General features: G+C 47.7%; 1 protein-coding gene across 1 annotated transcript in view; it reads right to left on the reverse strand.

Moving 5' to 3' along the window:
- Positions 1 to 611: 611 nt before the first annotated feature.
- Agbl1 (ATP/GTP binding protein-like 1) overlaps positions 612 to 19,832 on the reverse strand; it is a 361,783-nt gene continuing 342,562 nt past the window's right edge. The window contains exons 22-23 of the mRNA XM_013011882.1: positions 867 to 1,064; positions 612 to 708 (exon numbers count right to left, since the gene is read on the reverse strand). Of these exons, the coding sequence (XP_012867336.1) occupies positions 612 to 708; positions 867 to 1,064 (295 nt within the window). The remainder of the gene's footprint in view (positions 709 to 866; positions 1,065 to 19,832) is intronic.

The raw sequence follows: 19,832 nt of genomic DNA on the forward strand, positions 1-19,832 counted from the left end.
TTTTTTATTTCCTTTTTCTTTCTGGAACAGTGAGAGAACTTCCACTGAGGGCTCCGTATGGCGAAGGGAAAGCAGCCAACCTCAGCACACCGCACGTGCCGAGACGCACGCTTTTATATATTATCCCATTTCCTCTACCGCCAGAACTTTGTGATATAGATATGTTCCTTCCCGCTGCATGTGTTTAAAAAAGAAAGAAAGAAGGAAGGAAAACCAGTGTGGAGTTTGTGGAGATTTAATTACTTGCCTAGGTTTTCATAACAAGCAAACTGCCAGGTCTAGGATGTGAACCATGCCTGTCTGCCTGATTCCTGAGTGAATGAATTTTCCAGGGTATCTTGCAGACTTCCAGCAGGGCGGGGGGTGGAGGGTGGGGAGGGGGAGGCCTGTGAGCATGTAGGAGTTTGTACATTTGTCAAGACCAGTGACCGCATCCTTTCTCCATAGAATCGTCTAGTCCAACCTCTACCAGACCCGTAAAAATACCCCACCGCTGGAGCGCAAGCAGGATACGTGGAACTGCTTAGCTGTCCAATCCATCACCCATGATATGCAGACAGGCCAGGACTCCCAGCGTCTTGGCAAGGCCTTTTATTTGTATCAGGGACACGTCACGTGAACATGCAGAGATCACCGTCGTAGAAGACACGGTGCAACCACTTAGAATTCTGAACAGTGGCGGGGAGGCGCACACCACTCTGCTTCAGTCTACAGGAAAGGTGGGGGGGGGGGAAGCGGGAAACAGCTCCTTGCCTCTCGTACCCAACGCGTTCTCTGTGTAAATGCTGCTGCTGCTGCACACACCCAGAGGCTGGAGCTGCGGGGTGAGCCGGGAGCCTCAGGACAATGGCGTGGCTCTTGTCTGCCCTGCCCCCTCCTCTTCTTCTTCTTCTCCCTCTCCCCACTCCCGGTGGGAGGCGCACTCCTGAATCTGCCTGTCCAGCTCGGGGAGGCTGGCCTCCTGGTCCGAGCTGCCGTCCCCACTGTAGTCGATCTCTTCCAAGCACGGCGGCTCGTCGTCGAGCTCGGGAGAGGAGCTGCGGCCGCCGCCACCTCCGCTGCATCTGACGCGGGTTCCCACGGGACGGACATGGAGGAGAGAGGGAGGTGGAGGGAGACAGGACACGGGGGGGTGGGGGGAAGGACAGAGGAGAAGGGAAGAGGAGAAACAGGAGAGAGGAGGAGAAGAGAAGTTAGCCAAAGAGAAGAACAGTTACGGCAGCTGGAACAAGAAAGAGGAGGCTGCTCTCCCTTGAGTCTGTGTCTTCAGGCTTAGACGCCCGGCTCTTGCTCTGGCCTGTCTTCAATCATTACCTTGGGATGGAGAACCCGGGGGCGCCCTCTGTCCCGTTGCTAGAAGAGCATTTCTAAGCTATTCGGATTTCCAACCCATGAGGACGAGGATGGCCTTACGCGTTTAGGATGTTCTGGGGACTTGACGCTTTCGGTAAACAAGCCTAGAGGGTTGCTACTGCAATGCTAAGGACTCCCCCAGGACGGAGGGGGTGGCAGGCCTTCCCCCCCAGCCCCACGCGCTCTCCATCCTGTCGAGCGGGCAGCGCCGTGAGCCATGGCGCCCCGTCCTCCTTCCTCGTGAAAAGTGGCTTACAGGAGACAGAAAATTAACCCAGATGGAAACTCATGAATCGAGAGGACGGGAAAGCGGCCTTCTGTTTCTGCTGTGTCTGGGCTTCCTCTTCGCTCCCCTTTCCCTTCCTCTGATTTAATAACACCTGGGAGACCACCAGGGGCTGACCGGCGGTGGGAAAGAGACACCGGACCACTTCGTCTCGCCCACAAGGGGAACTTGCTCCCCGGAGTGGCAAACCCCTTGCATTTGCATGAGACTCCTGCTTTCCCGAGGACTTTCTAATCACTCCCTACTTAGGACTTAACCAATTAGGATTAGCAGCATGCTGGGCTCCTACTCCTGTGATTTATAGAAGGCAAGCACTTCATAAATCAGGCAGGGCTGTTCATCCACCTGCCTGGCCATAAACTACGAAAATGGGTGATCAGCAACACCGTTACAAGTTAGCTCGGGAAATGAATCAGAGGCCAGTTCTTAATTGTCTGCTGACAGATTGGAGGCACCCAAACCCTCTGCACCCTAAACCGGAGGTCCGACGGAACGTTGCCTGAATGGAACGGAGAAGAAGCGGGAAGAAATAGAAACTCTGCTTCCAGTACCACACTGTTGGACGGACATCATGTTTCACAGGTTGACTTGTGGGTAATAAGAAAGTCATTGAATAAAAGGGAAGGGAAGGACCAGCCCAGCTACAACATAATCTGATGTCAGCAAGAACTCTGAGCATCAGAGACTCCCTCACCTGCCACCATGCTAGGGGCAGAGTTGGTTGTCTGGGGCATAGTCAAGAGTCTGACTTTAAATACTAGCTGCTGTGGGACTTTGGGGCAAAAAAGACATACACACACACTGAATCTTCCCGAATGGCCATTAACAGTGTCTCCAAGAGGTCAGGTGAATATCCACTGGGAGAACGCAGGGACGATGTCTTGCGGTCAATTACAGAATACAGGCAATTAGAACTATGTGAATTCCATTGCTCTGCTATGGAAACTAAAGAGACAGTAGGAAATGGTGTGGAAAGAAAACTCCCATTTAAGTCTGATGGTTCACACCTGAGTTACGGGTCGCCACATTCAAATTGGCACTGCAAACAATTTCTCCAAATGCAACTTTTATGGCATTGTTTCCAAATTCAGGAACTTGGGGTGGCTTTCGCTTTCTGTGGCTGGCTAATACAATACAGATAACGGGTAGAGGACTTTTCTACAGGGCTGACTTTCCAGGAATCCACAGTGAGAAGGGGCAGCCTCGCCCTAATAAGGTCCTGGCTTTCCTCCAAGTGCCGCACGATTAAAAAAAAAAAAAAAAAAACAAATAGACCTAGAACTCTGAGGCCAGGGAGTTTATAGGTTACCAGATCAACATTTAAAAATCAGTTGTAGACTGCTTTGTTAAATGATAACTCCTTTGTACACCTACTTAATAATAAAAAAAATGAACTCAAGTTGCTAAACATATATAGTAAAAAAAAATGAAGTACTTGGTTAAGAATATAGCAGTATATATACCAGGCTTACATGATACAAACTAAAAAAAAAAATCACAGAAATCAACTGAGCTCTAAACAAATGTTGAAATATAGCTAGCCTAGAAGATGGAGGCTGGTACTGCTGGTAATTGCCCCAAAATTGATTTTCAAATCTAACCTGATCCTTATCAGAATCTCAAAGGGGTTTCGTTGATCTTGGCAAGATGAGTCAAATTTCTATGGGAAGGAAAAGTCCTAGAAATAGCTTTAAAATATTGAAAAATGAGACTAAAGTAGCCAGAAAATCACTCTCTTCAATTCCAAGATGCAAACGTCAACAGTAATAAAGATAATTTGACAGCCATGCAGACCAATAGACAGACAAGAACACAAAAATAAAGTCAGCTGTTTTTTTTGATTAAAAAATGTGCACGAAATTCAAAGCAGGAAAAGATTGCCTTAAATCAAAAGTATGGGGGGGGCAGTTCAATATCAATAACACAGAAAAGGAAAATTAACCTTTACCTAAACCTCAGACTTCATATGAAATTAAGCCAAGACAGATGATGAGTTGAGTTGTAAAACATAAGCCCAGAAAAGTTTTAGAAAAATAAGATGTTTATATAAAACCAATGAAATCTTGAAGCAGACAAATATTTCACAGAAATTACAAAAAGTATCTAATATATAGGAATCCATAAGATTAAAAACTTTAATTCTGACTTTGTGAAAGATGCAGGAAAGGAGAGAAAATATTTTCAAAGCACATATTTGATAAAGGACTCATATCTAGAATTTGTAAAGAACTCTCAAAGTGACACAAATCATCTATTTGCAAAATACACAAGTGACAGGAAGACACATTTTTTTTCCTGCAGAAGGCATGTGGGTGGACAATAAGCCCACAGAAAGACACACATCAATATAGCCATTAAAATGCAGATTAAAATGCAAATTAAGACTATGGCAAAATATTACTACCCACTTATAAATCTGCACTTGACTATTCATTGCGGTTTTATTTGTAATAACTCAATCCTAGAAACAATCTCAGTATCCTAAAGTAGGTGGACAGTTAAAAAAAAAAACATGACAGTAGAGGCAAACCATAGAATATCAACCATAAAAACAAGAGAGTTACAGACATTTGTAACAACACGGACCTTAAGGGCATCCTGTTCAGCGAGAGAAAGCACGTCTCATAGGATCATGTACGGTAACTGATTTTGTTCACCATTTCTTAGATGGAATAACTCTGGAGACAGAGAGTCAAGGAGCAGCTATCAGAGCTTAGGGGTAACTAGAATCATGGAGTCAATGTGATTGCAAGAATGCTCTTGGTTTTGTATCACTTTTTTTTGTTTTGTTGGTGGTACTGGGGTTTGAACTCAAGGTCTGGCACTTGTTTGGTTGTTACTCTACCACTTGAGCCATGCCACTACTCCAGTCTTTGGTTCCTTATTTTGGAGCGGGGGGGGGGAGGGGGTGTTTCACAAGCTTTTCTACAAGGGCTGGCCTCCCATCACTATTTTCCAGATGTCAGCCTCCCGTGTTGTTAAGATTATGCACTTAACCTTCTGGCATGCAGCTAGAGGACCGTTTCATAAACGTGTCTGAAACTTGAGAAGACCCGCGTGAGGGGGCTTGAGGGAAAGAAATAACTGGCCAGAATTATGTCCTGTGAAATAAAGGAAGAAGAGCAAGAGGACTTCCTCACCCAAGATGACTGCACTCAAGAGGGAAACAAATGATAATAATCGAGGACTTAGACATCTCCCCCGCCCCCCCCCCAAGATGATGGAAAGCATCAGTCACCATATCAATCCAATCTTGTGAAGTTGTTAAATGTCTGCAATTAAATCAGACATGTCATTTAATCAAAATCCCAATGGCCGTCATCATTTGTAATGCAATCATCGTAAATATCGCGCGCCTTGGGTTGAAAGTCAATACCAAGATTCTGATGTCAAGAACACTCCCATCAATGATCATTTTCTTCTGGACATTACATTCAATAACATTTGTGAAGGAAAAATAAAACCAAGATATTTAAGCATGTAAAGAGAAAATGAATACTACTATTTGTTGATGCGATGATGATAGAGCCAGGAAACTCAAGAGAATCCATTAAAAGAACATTTTGGAATCCGTAAAAGTTGATGTTGACAGGTTGAGTTGAAACTCCTTTGTACAACTACGTAAGGATGATAAGAATAATAAAGGAAACATCACACATGCTCACTCAGCTGAATCTTTATCCCCCATTCCTCCCTACAGCCTTTGGAGTAAAAAAACAACTGCCAGTGATCCGATGCTGCCAAGTCCATCATCTTCATCCTTGAACCTACCAACGCAGCTGCAAAACCCAGGCTTCCAGTGAGACCATTTTTCATTTAGCCTGTCCCGCAATTTGCAACTTTATGATGTGATAAATAGAAATTTCTCTGTTTTGATTTTTTCATTTGCATATTTATTGAGATATGACGATCTTAATTAGTTCTGCTTTCTTTCCCCACCCATTTTGTTTGTTTTCTTGGTTGGAAGGGAAAAAAGAAGAAGAAGAAGAAGACAGCTTTTCTATAGTGCAAAATGATTCTGCATGCTACCAGGGTGGATCTGACGCGGCCTGTGGCAGCCCTTGATGTTGATGCTGCTTAAAACATGCAGCTTTGTGGATTTTTTTTAACGCTTGTTTTCTCTTTAAATGCTGAGACTTGGGTGCTTTCCAGAGCTTGAGAGGCAGCTACCCTATAGAGAAGCCAGAGGAACACACTTTTAAAATTCCAGACACTAGCACTTACCCAACCTCCTGCCTGTCACCCATCTCCCATTTGAAAAGCCGGATCCCCAAGGGATGCCCGTTGGTGAAATGCTTGTTGGAAGGGCATACCAGCCTTTGGGGAGGGGCTAGAAAAGAACCACTGTGATCTCCCTCGGGGGGTGGCGGCGGCTGAGTTTGGGGATATAGGGGACAATTTGGACACATTGGTCCACTTCATGCCATTGCTCCTCGACCCTGAATTTGCTAGTATTTCTTAGGAGCAGAAGTGTGGGAATGAACGCCGGGGCCCCATCTCCTGTGTCTCGGAAGCCCATTAGACAGCTCGTAAACACCTAAAGACTCCAGTCACTCGACTGTGAGCCTCTAGCCGTCATCACCCAGAACAATTAGCATGGTTCCCCGGGGGCTTTGCGCTCCTCAGTTTCCTCAACGCCGACACAGAGTCTGCCACAGATTCAACACTTTTGAGGGAAAAAGACAGACTTTATTATCTCGATGACGTCTTTCTGTGGTGGTGGTTGTTAGCGCCCTTCCTATAAACAGAGAGAGGTAGAATACACTGGGGAGCAAACGGACCACAGGTAAACATCTCGGAGGCACCTGCTCGGCGCCCAGCCCTTCATACTCATTTTTTGCTTCATTCAAAATACAAACCCACAAACAAGTCTACGGGATAGTTAAGATCGGGGCTGCTTCTAGAGATCTGAGAGGTTTAGGTGTCGTTCCCCCCCCCCATGGGGCAGAGAAGGTGTACGGTAATCAAAGCAAACCAAGCATTCCCCACCCCTTATGACCCAATCACTGCATATTCATGTGCAAAGTTTACCTTGCCGGAGGAAAGCCTGGATGTCCCGATCGTGCAGCCCAGACTGCCATGTTTTGGGTCCTGGTCATGTGATCTAGAGGTCTGGTAAAAACCCATTGTCGTTTCTCTCACGGAAAGGCCTGGAAACACATGTCCCTGCCCCTTTCTTATCCCCTAGCTATGTGACGGGGGATCAGGGGAACTGGGGTCCGAACCGTTCGTCAGAACAGAAGCAGAGAATGGGAGAGGAAAGAGAGGGTGGAGAGAGCCTGGCGATGTGAGCAGTGTTTCATGGAACCTCCTGAGCCTCCTCGTTTGGTCTGCCCGAGTTTCCCTCCCACCGTCTCCTGGCAGACGTGAAAGATGGTCTGACCCAAGCGGGCTGCGGGCAGAGACAACCCCGGCGCTGCTCACAAAATCCCTCCTCTAAGGGGGCTGACGAAGCCGGGTTGAGCCGAGCTACCCTGCTGTCTCTTCAGCTCTCGTCTGGAATTTCCCTCAGTGTCAGGGATGGGGTATGGTGGGCACGGCTGGCTGTACTTTGTAGCGAAGGGGCAGAGGTGGGGGAACGAATCTCGGCCATCTAGGAATCTTGGCCGAGGCCCTGGTGTTCTGACGTCACTCGAGCAAAGACCGCACCAGCGAGCAAGCCAGCTGGCCACTTGAGAAGGGAGTGATGATCATGATCGAGCCATATACACTAATATTATACCCCTCCTCATGGCGTGGTTTGCTGCTTTTCCTACTCGAGGGTGGCACTCTGTCACCCAACAGTTCCACTTCTGAGGGCTTTCATCCTGAATGATTCCACAGACATTCTATGGGGATATCTTTGGGTAAGGGCTGAGAAGCTTCCACAGAAGAGGAGCAAATGAAGGTAGCCGGCTCCACGAGCTACGGAAAGCATGGGACGTTCCACCGGGTCACGCAAAGTATCACACAGGAGCAAGGGCGGATCTCAACGTGGCCGCGTCTCACTCATCTACGCGCCTGCAGAACTCCTGATCTCCTCCAAGAAGCTTGCACGAGAGAATTCTCTCCTTATTTGAAAGGAAACCAAGAGCAGCTGGAAAGAAGAACGCATCTGTTGCAGCCACTTAAGATCTTTGTTTAATTTGTGGTCTCACTTTCTCTGCTAAGTGCTGTCGGCCGGCCCTCCAGTTTTCTAGGGGGAGGGGGCCCTTTGCTTTCTTATATGCCTCAAAACCACAAAGAAATAAACTCGGTTACAGAATATCAACTATGCAATATGCAGGGACCCACCAGGCCCTAGCGGAGGCTGGGAGTGGTTTCTCAATCACTGGGAAAGAAATTGTGGCTTTTTTTTTTTTAAAGTGGAACATAGCATGGTTCAAAGCCAGCCTGGGCAGGAAAAGTCCATGAGACTCTTATCTCTAGTGAACCCCCAGAAAACCAGAAGTGGCGCTGAGGCTCAAGTGGTAGAGCGCTCACCTTGAGCTGAAGAGCTGAGGGACAGTGCCCAGGCCTAGAGTTCAAGACGCATCACCAACAAATTTTAAAAAAGTGGACATGGGTTTTGCATCCGCGGTACACCAGAATTAATCTCTGCATTTCTTTGCTGACTCTGGATTGGATCTGAGGGCCACTGTGAAGCGTCCCGGTTACCGAAATGACACGTCCTGACACAAATGATCCTCGGAGGACGGCACTCTGCCCTGCCCTTTAATTCCTCTATACCGGTCCTTTCCTGACATTATTTTATGTCAGGATTAACAGCTTTGACTCACGGTGGCTCATAACAGACAGGCAAATGATAGTGCCGGGAATGCAAAGGAAATGAGCAATGCGGGTGTCACAGCGGCTAGAGGTCACGGCTACAGTCAGAGAACTCATAGGAAGTGGGCAGCCCCACAGAAGTGCACGGCTTGGGGGAAATCACCATCTCTCTATCTCTGTCTCTAGAAAATTCTGTCTCCTCCCATGTGATTATGATCCTCTACCCCCAACATGGCGCCATCGACCAATTCTACCTTAGGTAGAATTCCAGCCGACCGGAGTAATGGAGAACAAAGGCTCTGAGCTTTTAGTACCAACGATATCATTCAAATGTATACAAGACTGATTTTTCCCCCCTGTGTATCTGACATGAGATTAGTAGGACCTGATTTTGTTTGTTCTGTTGTGGGAAGAGCTCTAGTCTGCCGAGTAAGCACTTTCCCCCTGGTCAGCCTCTCCCGGGGTGGCCCAGCCGGGCTGTGCGGCCACTGCCTGGGGCCTGGTGGGTGCTGTGGAGCTGGGTTGTTCGATGGTGCAACTGAGAGGCTGGACCCAGAGACCCGAGGCAGCGCCTGCCCTGGGTTCTCTCCCCGCTGCTGGTGCCACGAACCGAAGCGATTCATCTCCTCGGGCTCAAATAAAAGTGATCCAACATTTCCAAAACTCAATCTCCCAGATCGGCGCCCCTCCCGATCTTGGCATGGAGAGGCAGGAGGACCAGCGCGGGGCGGTAACCCTAACCTCCTCTTCTCCATTACATCCCCCCTGTCCTTCCAGGGCAAATTAAAGCTTGAGTGGATTTATGCACATCGTCATGAATCCGTGCCTGTGGGTGGAGATCCCTTTATCCAGAGCATCCTTTCCTTCCTCCCTTCTTTCCTTTTTCCTTCCCTTTTCTTCCTTCATTCCTTCCCTCCTTCCTTATTTTCCCCTTTCCTTTCCTCTTTCCTTCCCTCCCTCTCATCCTTCCATTCTTCCTTCATCCCTTCTTTCTTCCCTCCTTACCCTCTTTTCCTTCCTTCCATTCTTCCTTCCTCCCTTCTTTTTCTTTCTTCCTTCCTTCCTTCCTCCCTCCCTCTGTTCTTCCCTCCCTTCCTCCCCACCCCATCTCTTTCTTTCTCAACTCATCCTACCTCTACTAGAAAGTTTTGAAAGTCTTCTGTTGTATAAAGAGCTTCTTAAATGTCGCCATTCCCTGGGAGACATCTAATCCTTGGTAACATGATTTGTAAGCTGGCCCATGCCGTGGTAGTGTAACTGGAAAGATGTCACCCTGGGGGGGACAACAGTCCTACCTGAGCAAGAGGGCTCCAAGGGCTCTGTGACCTAACGATTCCGAGGGGCTTGACTCAGGCCGTCTTCCCATGTTCAGAATCACCTCCCCCCAACCCATGAGAACACGGCCACATGAAGCCGGACGAGATGCTTAAGCAGGTCTCCACTCCGTGAGAGCAACGTGAGCGAGAAGGCTGGACTCTGGCAGAAGTCTGAACCGGCCGTAAGCAATTGTGTGAGGATGAGAGCACCGAAGAAGAAGGTGCTCATCTGTGTAACTAAGATGTACGGTTCAAATGAAGGGAGTCATTGAAAAGTAACAACCCAAAGAGCCAGGGCTGAGGTTTGGGTCTGGGATGCGCCCCGAGGCTGGGTGTTTGGAGGCTGGGCCACTGGCTACAGAGCTACTGGAGGAGGGAAGAGGGGAGGAGAGAGACAGAAGAAGAGGGAAAGGAGAAAGGGGGACAAGAAGGGAGAGAGATAGAGAGAGGAGAGAGAAAAGGAAGACCAGGAAACAACTCACTACAGCCACGCTCTGCCCCCTACTCCTAGGGAAGGGGTCAGGGGTCAGGGACGGCTCTCTACTCCGCGAGCACACAGACATTGAAGGGGTGAGGTTCTTTGGGAGAATTCCTTCTGAAACTTTTTCAACTCTTCAAAAATGACAAGTGCTATGATGGGCCTTTTTTTTTTTTGCCCCCTAAGATGATTTGCTAAAGCTTAAAATGAACTGACAATTTTATCTCTTGGTACCTGTTAGCATCAACTGGTTGGGCTGCACAAAGGGTTTTCATTCTGCCAGCTCCGCCCAGGCCCACATGTGCGGGTGAAGTATTCTGACCACATTTACTCTCCTTCACCCATGCAGTTCCACACATGGCCCTAACGGTCTTCATTCACAAGTCTACCTCAAATCTGCACTGTTCACCATCAGCAGATCTCTGCGTTTTTTTTTTTTTTTTTACTCTGTGCCCCATTTTATTTCATGCTGGACTTTTCATCTCTCCTTCATAGAAAAGGACTATGAAGCAGGCTGTTGATAGTTGAAGATGAAGAAAACAGACACGCATGGGTGGAAGATGAAAATTTACAGGACGGGTTAAATGTTTTAAGAGGTTAAATGAATTAAGAAAAAAAAAGAATTTGGCATGGCTGTTCAAAGACTCAGCTTTGTTATCTGGGGAACTGTCTTCCAAACTATGTTTCTATCAGACTCTCAGGTTTCAGATAAAAGGATTTAGTGTTGCTATTGTTACAGACTAAAAGAATTCTTTACACAGGCCTTTTTCTTGTAAGAACAAAATCAAATCTCCTTGCTTTCTCAAACACTGGGGGATTCCGAGGAGTTTACAGAGCAATGAATTTTGATCTCGGCTATAGGAACAAAACCAAATGGCACTTGGTCTCAGCACATAGAGCCAGGCTGGCAATCTCCAACCACTGATGCAGGATTGGAACCCACAGCTGGGGTGGATGTCTTCATACATCATACATCCTAGGTCTTCACTTTTATCTACACATGATTTGCTCTTTCCTGCGCCGTTTTCCTGATAATCAGGCTACATGATCGTCAGGCACAGCGGCGAAGGAGGTAATTCCAGATATAAAACTGGGAGAAACCAATGGACAGGTGAAATGAGGTGTGACATGCTAATGAGATATTATCTGACATAGAGAGAGGCGTTGGCTTCATGCTAAGCAGATGAATAATCAATCTGTGATACTGGAAGAGAGCATAAACCCCACGGCCAAGACATCTAACCTTCCCATCAGATATCCTCTTCTTCAGGAATCTTAAAGGAATCTTTTAACTTTGTTCAGGAATCTGTCAGAACCTTGGGAGACAGTTCCCCCAGCCATCCGATTTTAATTTATCTCACATTCAATTTTAAGGTAATTTAATTAATGGGAAATTCACAGAAAGAATCAATTTTGCTATAGAGAGGACTGATGACCTTCAAGGAAAACATTCTGATTTGAACAGTGAAGAAAGCGCAGCTTTAACTGGCCTAGTAGAAAATAGGGGTGGCATAATTTTAGATGATAACGTGGGCTTTATTTGCATGCCAAAATGTTGAAAGCAGCAGGAAATAGTCTCCGAGGATTAAAGGCAGGCGGGCATGCAAGAAAAGGCAAGCATCTTGTCAGAGAGACGTCTAAGAAGGCTTGTCACAGGGTTTCAGGAAATAAATATCACTGTAGGAAAAGCTGAGAAAATGTACTATAAACACAATAAAAGACACCGTGCACTATATTATTGTATGTTTAACATGATGCAAAATAATATGTCACAGCAACTTGGCAGAAGGAAGAAGTAAATTAATATCACTTAATAAAAACCATGATTCTCCATTATGAGAACTATGATAAATTGCCACACAGATGTGTGTACTTACAGAGTTATTTTCCTCTTAATTGAAAACTAAATTGTGATATCTTATAGTTCATTTCAAAGGCTTAATTCAAATGAAAAATAATATTGGGAAATAGGTGTTTTAGCTTGTTTTTGTAGCATATGCCCTATTAGGTAGCTGGCTTTTTTTTTTTTCATTTACTAATGGAACAATATAACAGTAACAAATCTACTGTCTTTGAGAACTTACTGATAGGCATTTAGTAGTTACCCTTAAATTATCTCATTTAACTCACTGGTGTCACTTTGTAGTACATTTTATCTTACTGTATTTTTTACAGTACAAGGGTTGAATCCCGGCACTCCTATTACGTGAGCCACGTACCAGCCATGTACATACCTGTTTTTTTCTCTATTCTGCAATTTTCTGTTTTGGTTTTCTTTAAATTAAGCAGTTGCACTAAAAGGCTACAATTCCACCTGTTGGGTGACCTTGACAACACATCCATCTTGATCAACGCCATCCCTAACACGAGCATGTTTTTTTTTTTTTGAAACTTTGTATTTTAACATCTAAGTATTCTGGCTCTGATTTATTACTCCTGTGTGCCTATCCTCACTAAGACACTTCAGAGCTCCTAATTTACTTTATCATCCATCCATTCCACAAACACTTATCACATGCTGACAAATCTTCTTTGGTCTATTTAGGTAAATAGACCATTAATTTACAACAATAAAAAATCAAAAGGGAGAAAGAAAGGAAAGAGAGAAGGTACAGAAGGGGGAATGTGTCCATCTACCACGTGCTGCTCGGAGCAAAGGCTGGCTAAGAGAGCAAGAGAACCCAGAGGGGAGGGCTCAGAGGTCGGGGTCAGTGGTCAGCCTCGGGGTTATTCATAGAATGGTCTCTGTGGCCGCGGAGCAAGCAGTGCATTCTGGGAGATGGGCGGTGGAACTCAGTGGCTCCAAGGAGGAGGAGGGGAGAGATGCCCCCAAGGAGAACAGGAGAGGCCTTTGGTTGCGATGAGAGGAAAGGGCAAGCAGGACAAAGAAGAGCGGGCTCCGAGACCCGGTACCATGGCAGACTCTGGCCGCGTGGGACAAGGAGGCGGGGAGGAGGGGGCTGGAACCCAGAGGCTGGTCACCGAGAGAGGGAAGGCCGGCTTCATCCTGCAGGTCATTCCATTGTCTGCTTATCGGCAAGATGCTTCCACGCACTCTTCCGTTAGCATTTGACATGATTACTTAAATATAACTTGTTTGGAATTAGATGTTTAATTTTAAGACATAATTAATTGGAGCGATGTATTAAATGATATTTGACATCTATTAATGAGGATGTAATTACATGTTATTTAAAAACTTACCGCAATACCAATATTTTCTCATAAAATGAAGTGAAGCATACTAACAAATAAAGCACGTACACACACGCTCTCAACGGCTTGACTCAATTCATTAAGGGATCCACATCTCCGGCAGTGTTCACTCCAGTTTGGGAAATGTGCTTAAAAATGTCCTCTCCATACAAACATCCATGTGTGAGGGAAATCCAGCAACACTTTCACAGTAGATGCGCACAAAGAAAACGTGGGGGAGATGCCCATGAGGTTCATGAAGTTAAAAACTGCTCAAAAGGACCCTCCATCCTCTCAGAGAGAGGGGAGAGAGGCAATGTGGGAGAGAGAGGAAAGAAGAGGAGAGAGATGGGAGAGACTGGAGGGAGGAGAGATTGAGGGAGAGAAGAAGAGAGGAAAGGAGAGGAGAGAGGAGAGATGGGAGAGAGAAGAGAGGAGAGATAGGAGGAGAGAGAGGAGGAGGGGAGAGGAGGGGAGGGGAGGGGAGGGGAGAGAAAAGAGATGAGAAAAGAGGAGAGAAAGGAGAGAGAGGAGAAATCAAAGAGAGAGGGTTCCGCCAAGGTCCGCCATAAGGCTGACCCCCAAAGCGCTGGTCCTGCATTCATGCAGGAGCATAAGGTAGGTTCCACTTCCTACAGCAGTCACTAACTTAACTCTTAGGCCTTAACCCTTTAGGACTCATGTCTTCTACACATCTCACTGGGTTATGGGTTGGCCACTATTAAGACAGCTCACTTTCCTAAGACAAAAGGTCATAAAGGTAGGCGATGCGTCCAAAGGTCACTGAGCAGCCAGTGAGCTGTGTAGGATCCTAGCCCGTTCCTCCCTCCCTCCCTCCCTCCCTTCCCTCCCTCCTTCCCTCCCTCTTCCTCTCTCCCTCCCCCCATCTCTCTTTCTGCTTCCCGACTAACATGAGGAGCAAAGCCTCCTCTGTACCATGCACTCCAGCAGCACAGGGCCAAGCAACGGCGCACCGACATAAACCTTCCCTCCTTCCACACCGATCATCTCAGGCATCATGGAAGTAGGCTCTGCTTTTCCGTTCTGAGGAAGGAGGAGGAAATGGGGTGTGTTGCGCTTTCCTCCTAAATCTTTGTCATGGAACACAAGCAGACTTGTGAGCCATGTCAGGGCGACTGGCCAAACCCTGTAGGGGTGGGGAGGGGGGGAAGGTTGTGGGTTTCAGGGGTTGTACAATGCGGTCTCCTGAGGAAGCCTGGGCCAGGTGAGGAGGACGGACCGACGGACGGACGGACAGAGCATGAGAGGCGCGGGGTGGGGCCGGTGGGTGCTTTCTCACTCTTCCTTGATGCAAGGGAGCAAACCTGCAGCCCTGAAGCCGGGGTTAGGGGCGAGACGTGAAGTAGGTCCCTGGATTACTTCCAGACAGAAATAACGGATAACCCAGAGGCTACGCGGGGTGAGAAATCAACCGAGAACCGTCAGGAGGATTCTCAGGCGGTCAGTAACAGAGACTGACAGTGTTCCATGAGGCCAGGGCTCTGCCAGCAGCATTATGGAAATATACACACATATATATGCACACACACATGCACACATGCACACACATATATTCTTCACATTTCCGTCATTTATTCTATATCTCATATCATATCTAGCCTTTCGGCTAGAACACAAACAGACTGACAAAGGAAACGGGACGAGACCCAGGCTGCTCGACATTGGGAAATGGAATATGGCAAAGCTGTTCAGGAAGGGGGGGGGTCTGCCACGCACACCGCCAGCCCCTCGCCCCCCCTCAGCCCGAGGCCCACCTCCTCCACCAGGGCCTTCCAGGAGTCGGGCTGGGGGCCGGGCGTGGTGTGCCTGGAGGAATGCTCCGGCCTCCCTCCCTCCCTCCCTCCCTCCTCCCGGTAAACCAGACCATGAGTTCAGTGGGCACTGGAGCTGGGATGTGGAGATGGGGCGGAGGGTCCTAACTCCTGCAGTGAGTGTTTGTGCTCTCCCACCCCCCCCATGTGTGCACACGGACCTACATACACCAGCCCCCGCACACACGCGGGATGGCGGAGGACTGAGCCACGAGGAAGGAGTCCAGTCTCCGCAGGAGGGAGGTGAGAGCCTTCCCTACAGCCTCATCGTCCGCCATCGTCAGCCCCTCTGAGGTCTCCTTTCGGATCCCTTGTCTGTCCTCCAGCCTTTGGACATGGAGCCACAAGACAAAAACCAGACACCACCCAGATCTGTGGAGGGCCCGTGGAGGACGGGGCTGCTGATTTGCCTCTGGGCTGGTCCCAAGGAGCGGGCACACGTGTGGCACCCAGATCCTGTGTGGGGTGACGGTGTCAGGGTTTGACGAAGCGGATGCTCTGAGCACTGTGTGTGTGGTTGGGGGGTGGGAAGGGGGGTTACGATAGAGCTCACCCTTTTATTGCTATTAGATGATTCTTAGCATTTAGAGTGACAAGAGATGGTGGTCTATTTCCTTTCGACGGGGGTCATTGAAAAAAAAAACAAGAAAAAGCAAGATGCGTGTTTTCCTTTTTTACACACACACTCTCTCTCTCTCCCTCTCTCTTTCTCTCTCTCCCTCTTCTGATTTTAATCTCCTCTAAGCCCGTGATGACATCTCTGCTCTGAGTTAATGAACAGCGATTGGACTGTTTCCTTATGAGAAAGAGAGAGTTCAGGAAGGAGTCAGAACACTTGGCGACCGGTCTTCACGCCGGCACACACTTTCAAGGTAGTATTTTTAACCCCGTGGGTGGCTAACAATTAGTGCTTTATTAAAAACATCCTCTCTTTTTCAAAGCAGAGGCTAGATTAGAAATGAGGAAAGAAAGGACAAACATAGACCAAGAGTCATTGTGTTCACAGACTACTTTGCTGAATGGCCACTCCTCCATACAACTAAAGAAAAAATGAACGAAGTGGTGTTAGGAAGAGTAGGCCAGTAGTAAAAGAAAGGATTAGTTCATCCAGCTGTGCCTGTAATTATACATATACCTGTGTCATTAAAACAACCCCTAAGATATGGATTGCTTTACTTGTTTTTTTTTCAGACTTCCATCCCAAAGAGGTTAACCCCAGGACATCAAGGGTGCAAATTAATGTCTCTCTCTCTCTCTCTGTAGTTCATCCCACATGGAGTGAAGTCCCTCCCCCCCAAAAAAAAATACCATCACAGAGAAAGTGTCTTAGTCTATTGGAGATGCTGTCATTAAAATAGCACAGGCTGGGGTATCCCTAAAAAATGTAGCCTTCTTTCTAAGCTGGGTACCAGTGGCTCACGCCTGTAATCCTAGCTTCTCTGAGAATCATGGTTCAAGGTCAGCTAGGACAGGAAAGCCCGTGAGACTCATCTCCAGTTAACCACACACAAAAAAAAGCCAGAAGTAGAGCTGTGGTTCAAGTGATAGAGCACCAACCCTGAGCCAAGAAGCTCAGGAACACTGTTCAGGCCCTGATTTCAAACCTCAGAACCAACACACACACACACACACACACACACACACACACACTGAGAGTATTAAAAAATATTATCACCTTTACTATCTCAATGGTAACTAAGCTGATTCTGAATTCCTTCCTAGAACACCAAAGGATTCTGTTCAGAAATCAACTCATCTGTCCCTGCAGGGAGATGAGAAAGATCAACATGTCTGTGCTCCCAGACGGCCGGCCGCGAGCTCTCAGAATGAAAAGCAAAGATAAGGGCTTTTCTCTGTCACGTTAAACAGGGAAAATTAATTGCTCCCGCAGAGATGAAACCTTGATGTGTGAAAAGGAACGCGGCGCACAATGTATTTCTTCTCCGGGGCCCGCCTGTGGGGACAGCACGTTGGCCACCAAATTGCAGCTTGAGGAACACATTCATGAAGACAAATGCCACACGGCTTTCTAATTAGAAGTGGCCTGTCTGGTGGGCGCCGGGGCTGAAGGCTGGTGACAGGCAAGGGTTGATGAGGTGGTAAGGTGTGCCCTGCGTGCGTCGTTGAGAACGAGTGTCTGTACGCCAGCTGTGAGGAGGAAAACAAGGTGAGTCCATTGAACGGCGGGAGAGTGAACATAAAAACACACCGAGCCTGCGGATGGTGCCATTGTGAGCGTGTAACCGGCATCCAGAGTGTTCCACGCGTGTTTCTATTTTGTTTACGGCGATAGCACACAGGCGGACGATACCATGAACCATACCACCCTAGCATGCATGAATTCATGGATGACAGGCTCTGAGGGTGACTCTTTTATAGCCCTTCGGTGTCGGGAGGCAAACCAGACGTTTTCATAAAAACCAGCCCGTCGACCGAAGGAGGGGGTAACAATGCTCGATAGGAAACGTACTCATTACCTTACTTGTGTACCTGGGACCCCTCTGTAGAGTATCTTTACAATAAAAAATATAAACATTAAAAAAATCAGCCCATCGATTCTGATTCTTATTTTTTTTTTCCCATCTGACGAAAAACACTGGAATGTTGCCATTAATGTTGACTTTAAAAAAAAAAAATGTAAAAAGACCAAGGAGGAAAACGTGAGCGAAGCTGGTGGGAATTGGGAAGGCGAGGGGTGTGATTCAAGCCAGCGGCTCCTGCGATCCCGGGATCTGGTGAATGTGGGTTTTCTGGACTCTGCGTACCCGAGGCGGCGTTCACGTGCTGTGATTTCTCTCTGTCTCTGCGGATCGAGGGGACTCTCAGATAAGTCTGTCCTAACGTCACTTGAGCCACTGTCTCACCCGGGCGAGAAGCCCGGCGAGGATGGTACAGCAGTTACCTGTATCACACTCAACAAGCGGCACCACGATATCGCTCTGAAGCAGCTGCTGTGTTGCCGTGCAGCGGTCATTCAAAGGGTTTGATTTTAGTTTTTCCTCTCATCAACGACAGGTATCCAAGCCCTCTTTTTCTGGAGTTCACTGGGGGAAGAGATCTGAGCGCCTGGGTCTTAGGAATGGGAGGAAGTGAGAGTCAGCTGTTTGTTTGGCCGCACAGAGGTACAAGTTAGGTACAAGTTAGCCAACGGAGCAGGTGTGATGGCAGGACAGAAACGATGCTAGACCAAAGACTCGAACCCTTGGAAGAGGCCAGGAGGCACTCAATCCGGGACACGGACACAGCGGGACGCACCCGAGGCTCAGACCATCGGGAAGGCCGTTCATGGACGGGAAGATAGAAGCGGAGGGAGGTCGGTTTGCTTCCTTTCCATCTGGAGGCTGAGCAATAACACACGACCAATAATAATACGTCTAGCGCTCATCCTGCGTCTGCGGCGGCTAGCGGAGCCTCCCATTGGAGCAGTGTCCAGGCCGGCAGGTTTGGGTTAAGTCCAATCCTGCTGCACGTCTTGAAAGGTACAAATTCCCTTTGACATTCTACTCCCCAAAGCTGAGGTCAGGAGGAAAGAAAAAGAGGAGAAGAAGAAGGGGGAGGGAGTCTTAGGAGGAAGAGGGGAGGGAAGAGGCAGAGGAGGAGGAAAAGAGGAAGAGGAAGGGGAAGGAGGAAGAGGAGGAGGAGGAGGAAGGAGCTACTTGATTCTGTTTCTTAACCTGAACTCTCCAGCTGAGACTTAAGTCAAGAAGCTCTCTCTGGCTTCGTGGCAAGTTTCCAACTGTGAAATGTAACAGACAGAGAGAGAGAGAGAGAGAGCTGATGGGAACCGGCGTAAATTACCCTCCCTGGCCAATTAGCTGCCTGGTTCCACAGGCAACGCTCTGATCTCTTTGTCCAGGCCATGCCTCTAATGGAATCCATATTTGAGAATATTCAGTTCCATTAAAAATAAAAACTTGGTTGGGAAGCTTGCCATGTGGTGTCCGTAGCCAACTGGCCCAATGGAAAGAGCAGAGCCAAGGCCATCCTGGATGAAACAGCAATGGAGGTGTATCCGATGTGGGTCCCATGAACACAGCCGGCGCCCAGAAGGGACCAGGGCTCCCATTACAGTGCGGCCTTTGCTCCCCTCCCACCCCGCCCCGCCCGCGTGGCCCCCCCAATCACTGATCCCTCACATCCTTTTCACCTCCTTGTCCTTTCTCACTTTCCATACATCTATTTGAAATATGTTTGAAATCAATACCGGGGCTCCAGGAATATTTCTGCTCATGGAAAGGTGTGTATGGTTTCATGCTATTCATTTTCACATAAGCAACGCTGAACTGTCGAAGGGAAAGGCCTTTGGTTAGACTTGCTCGCTCTCTTTCGCTCTTTCTCTCTCTCTCTCTCCCCCCCTTCCTCCCTCCCTCCCTGCCTCCCTCCCTCCCTCTCTCTCTCTCTCTCTCTCATTGCCCACCCCCCCTTTGGAGAGGATGATTTCTTTTAACCCCCTTAACCACAGTCAGATGCAAACTACGGATTCTTTTTTTTTTTTTTCAAATGTTCTTTCTGAGGCAGAAAGAGCTAATGGAAAAGCTTAAATCCTGCCTTCACCACCCACTCGGTATTTGACCTTCTGAATGTGACTCAAATTTTATAACCCTTAGATTTTTTCCTTGTAAATG

The sequence above is a fragment of the Dipodomys ordii genome, unplaced genomic scaffold (assembly GCF_000151885.1).
Source record: "Dipodomys ordii isolate 6190 unplaced genomic scaffold, Dord_2.0 Scaffold15, whole genome shotgun sequence".
Lineage (NCBI taxonomy): Eukaryota > Metazoa > Chordata > Mammalia > Rodentia > Heteromyidae > Dipodomys > Dipodomys ordii.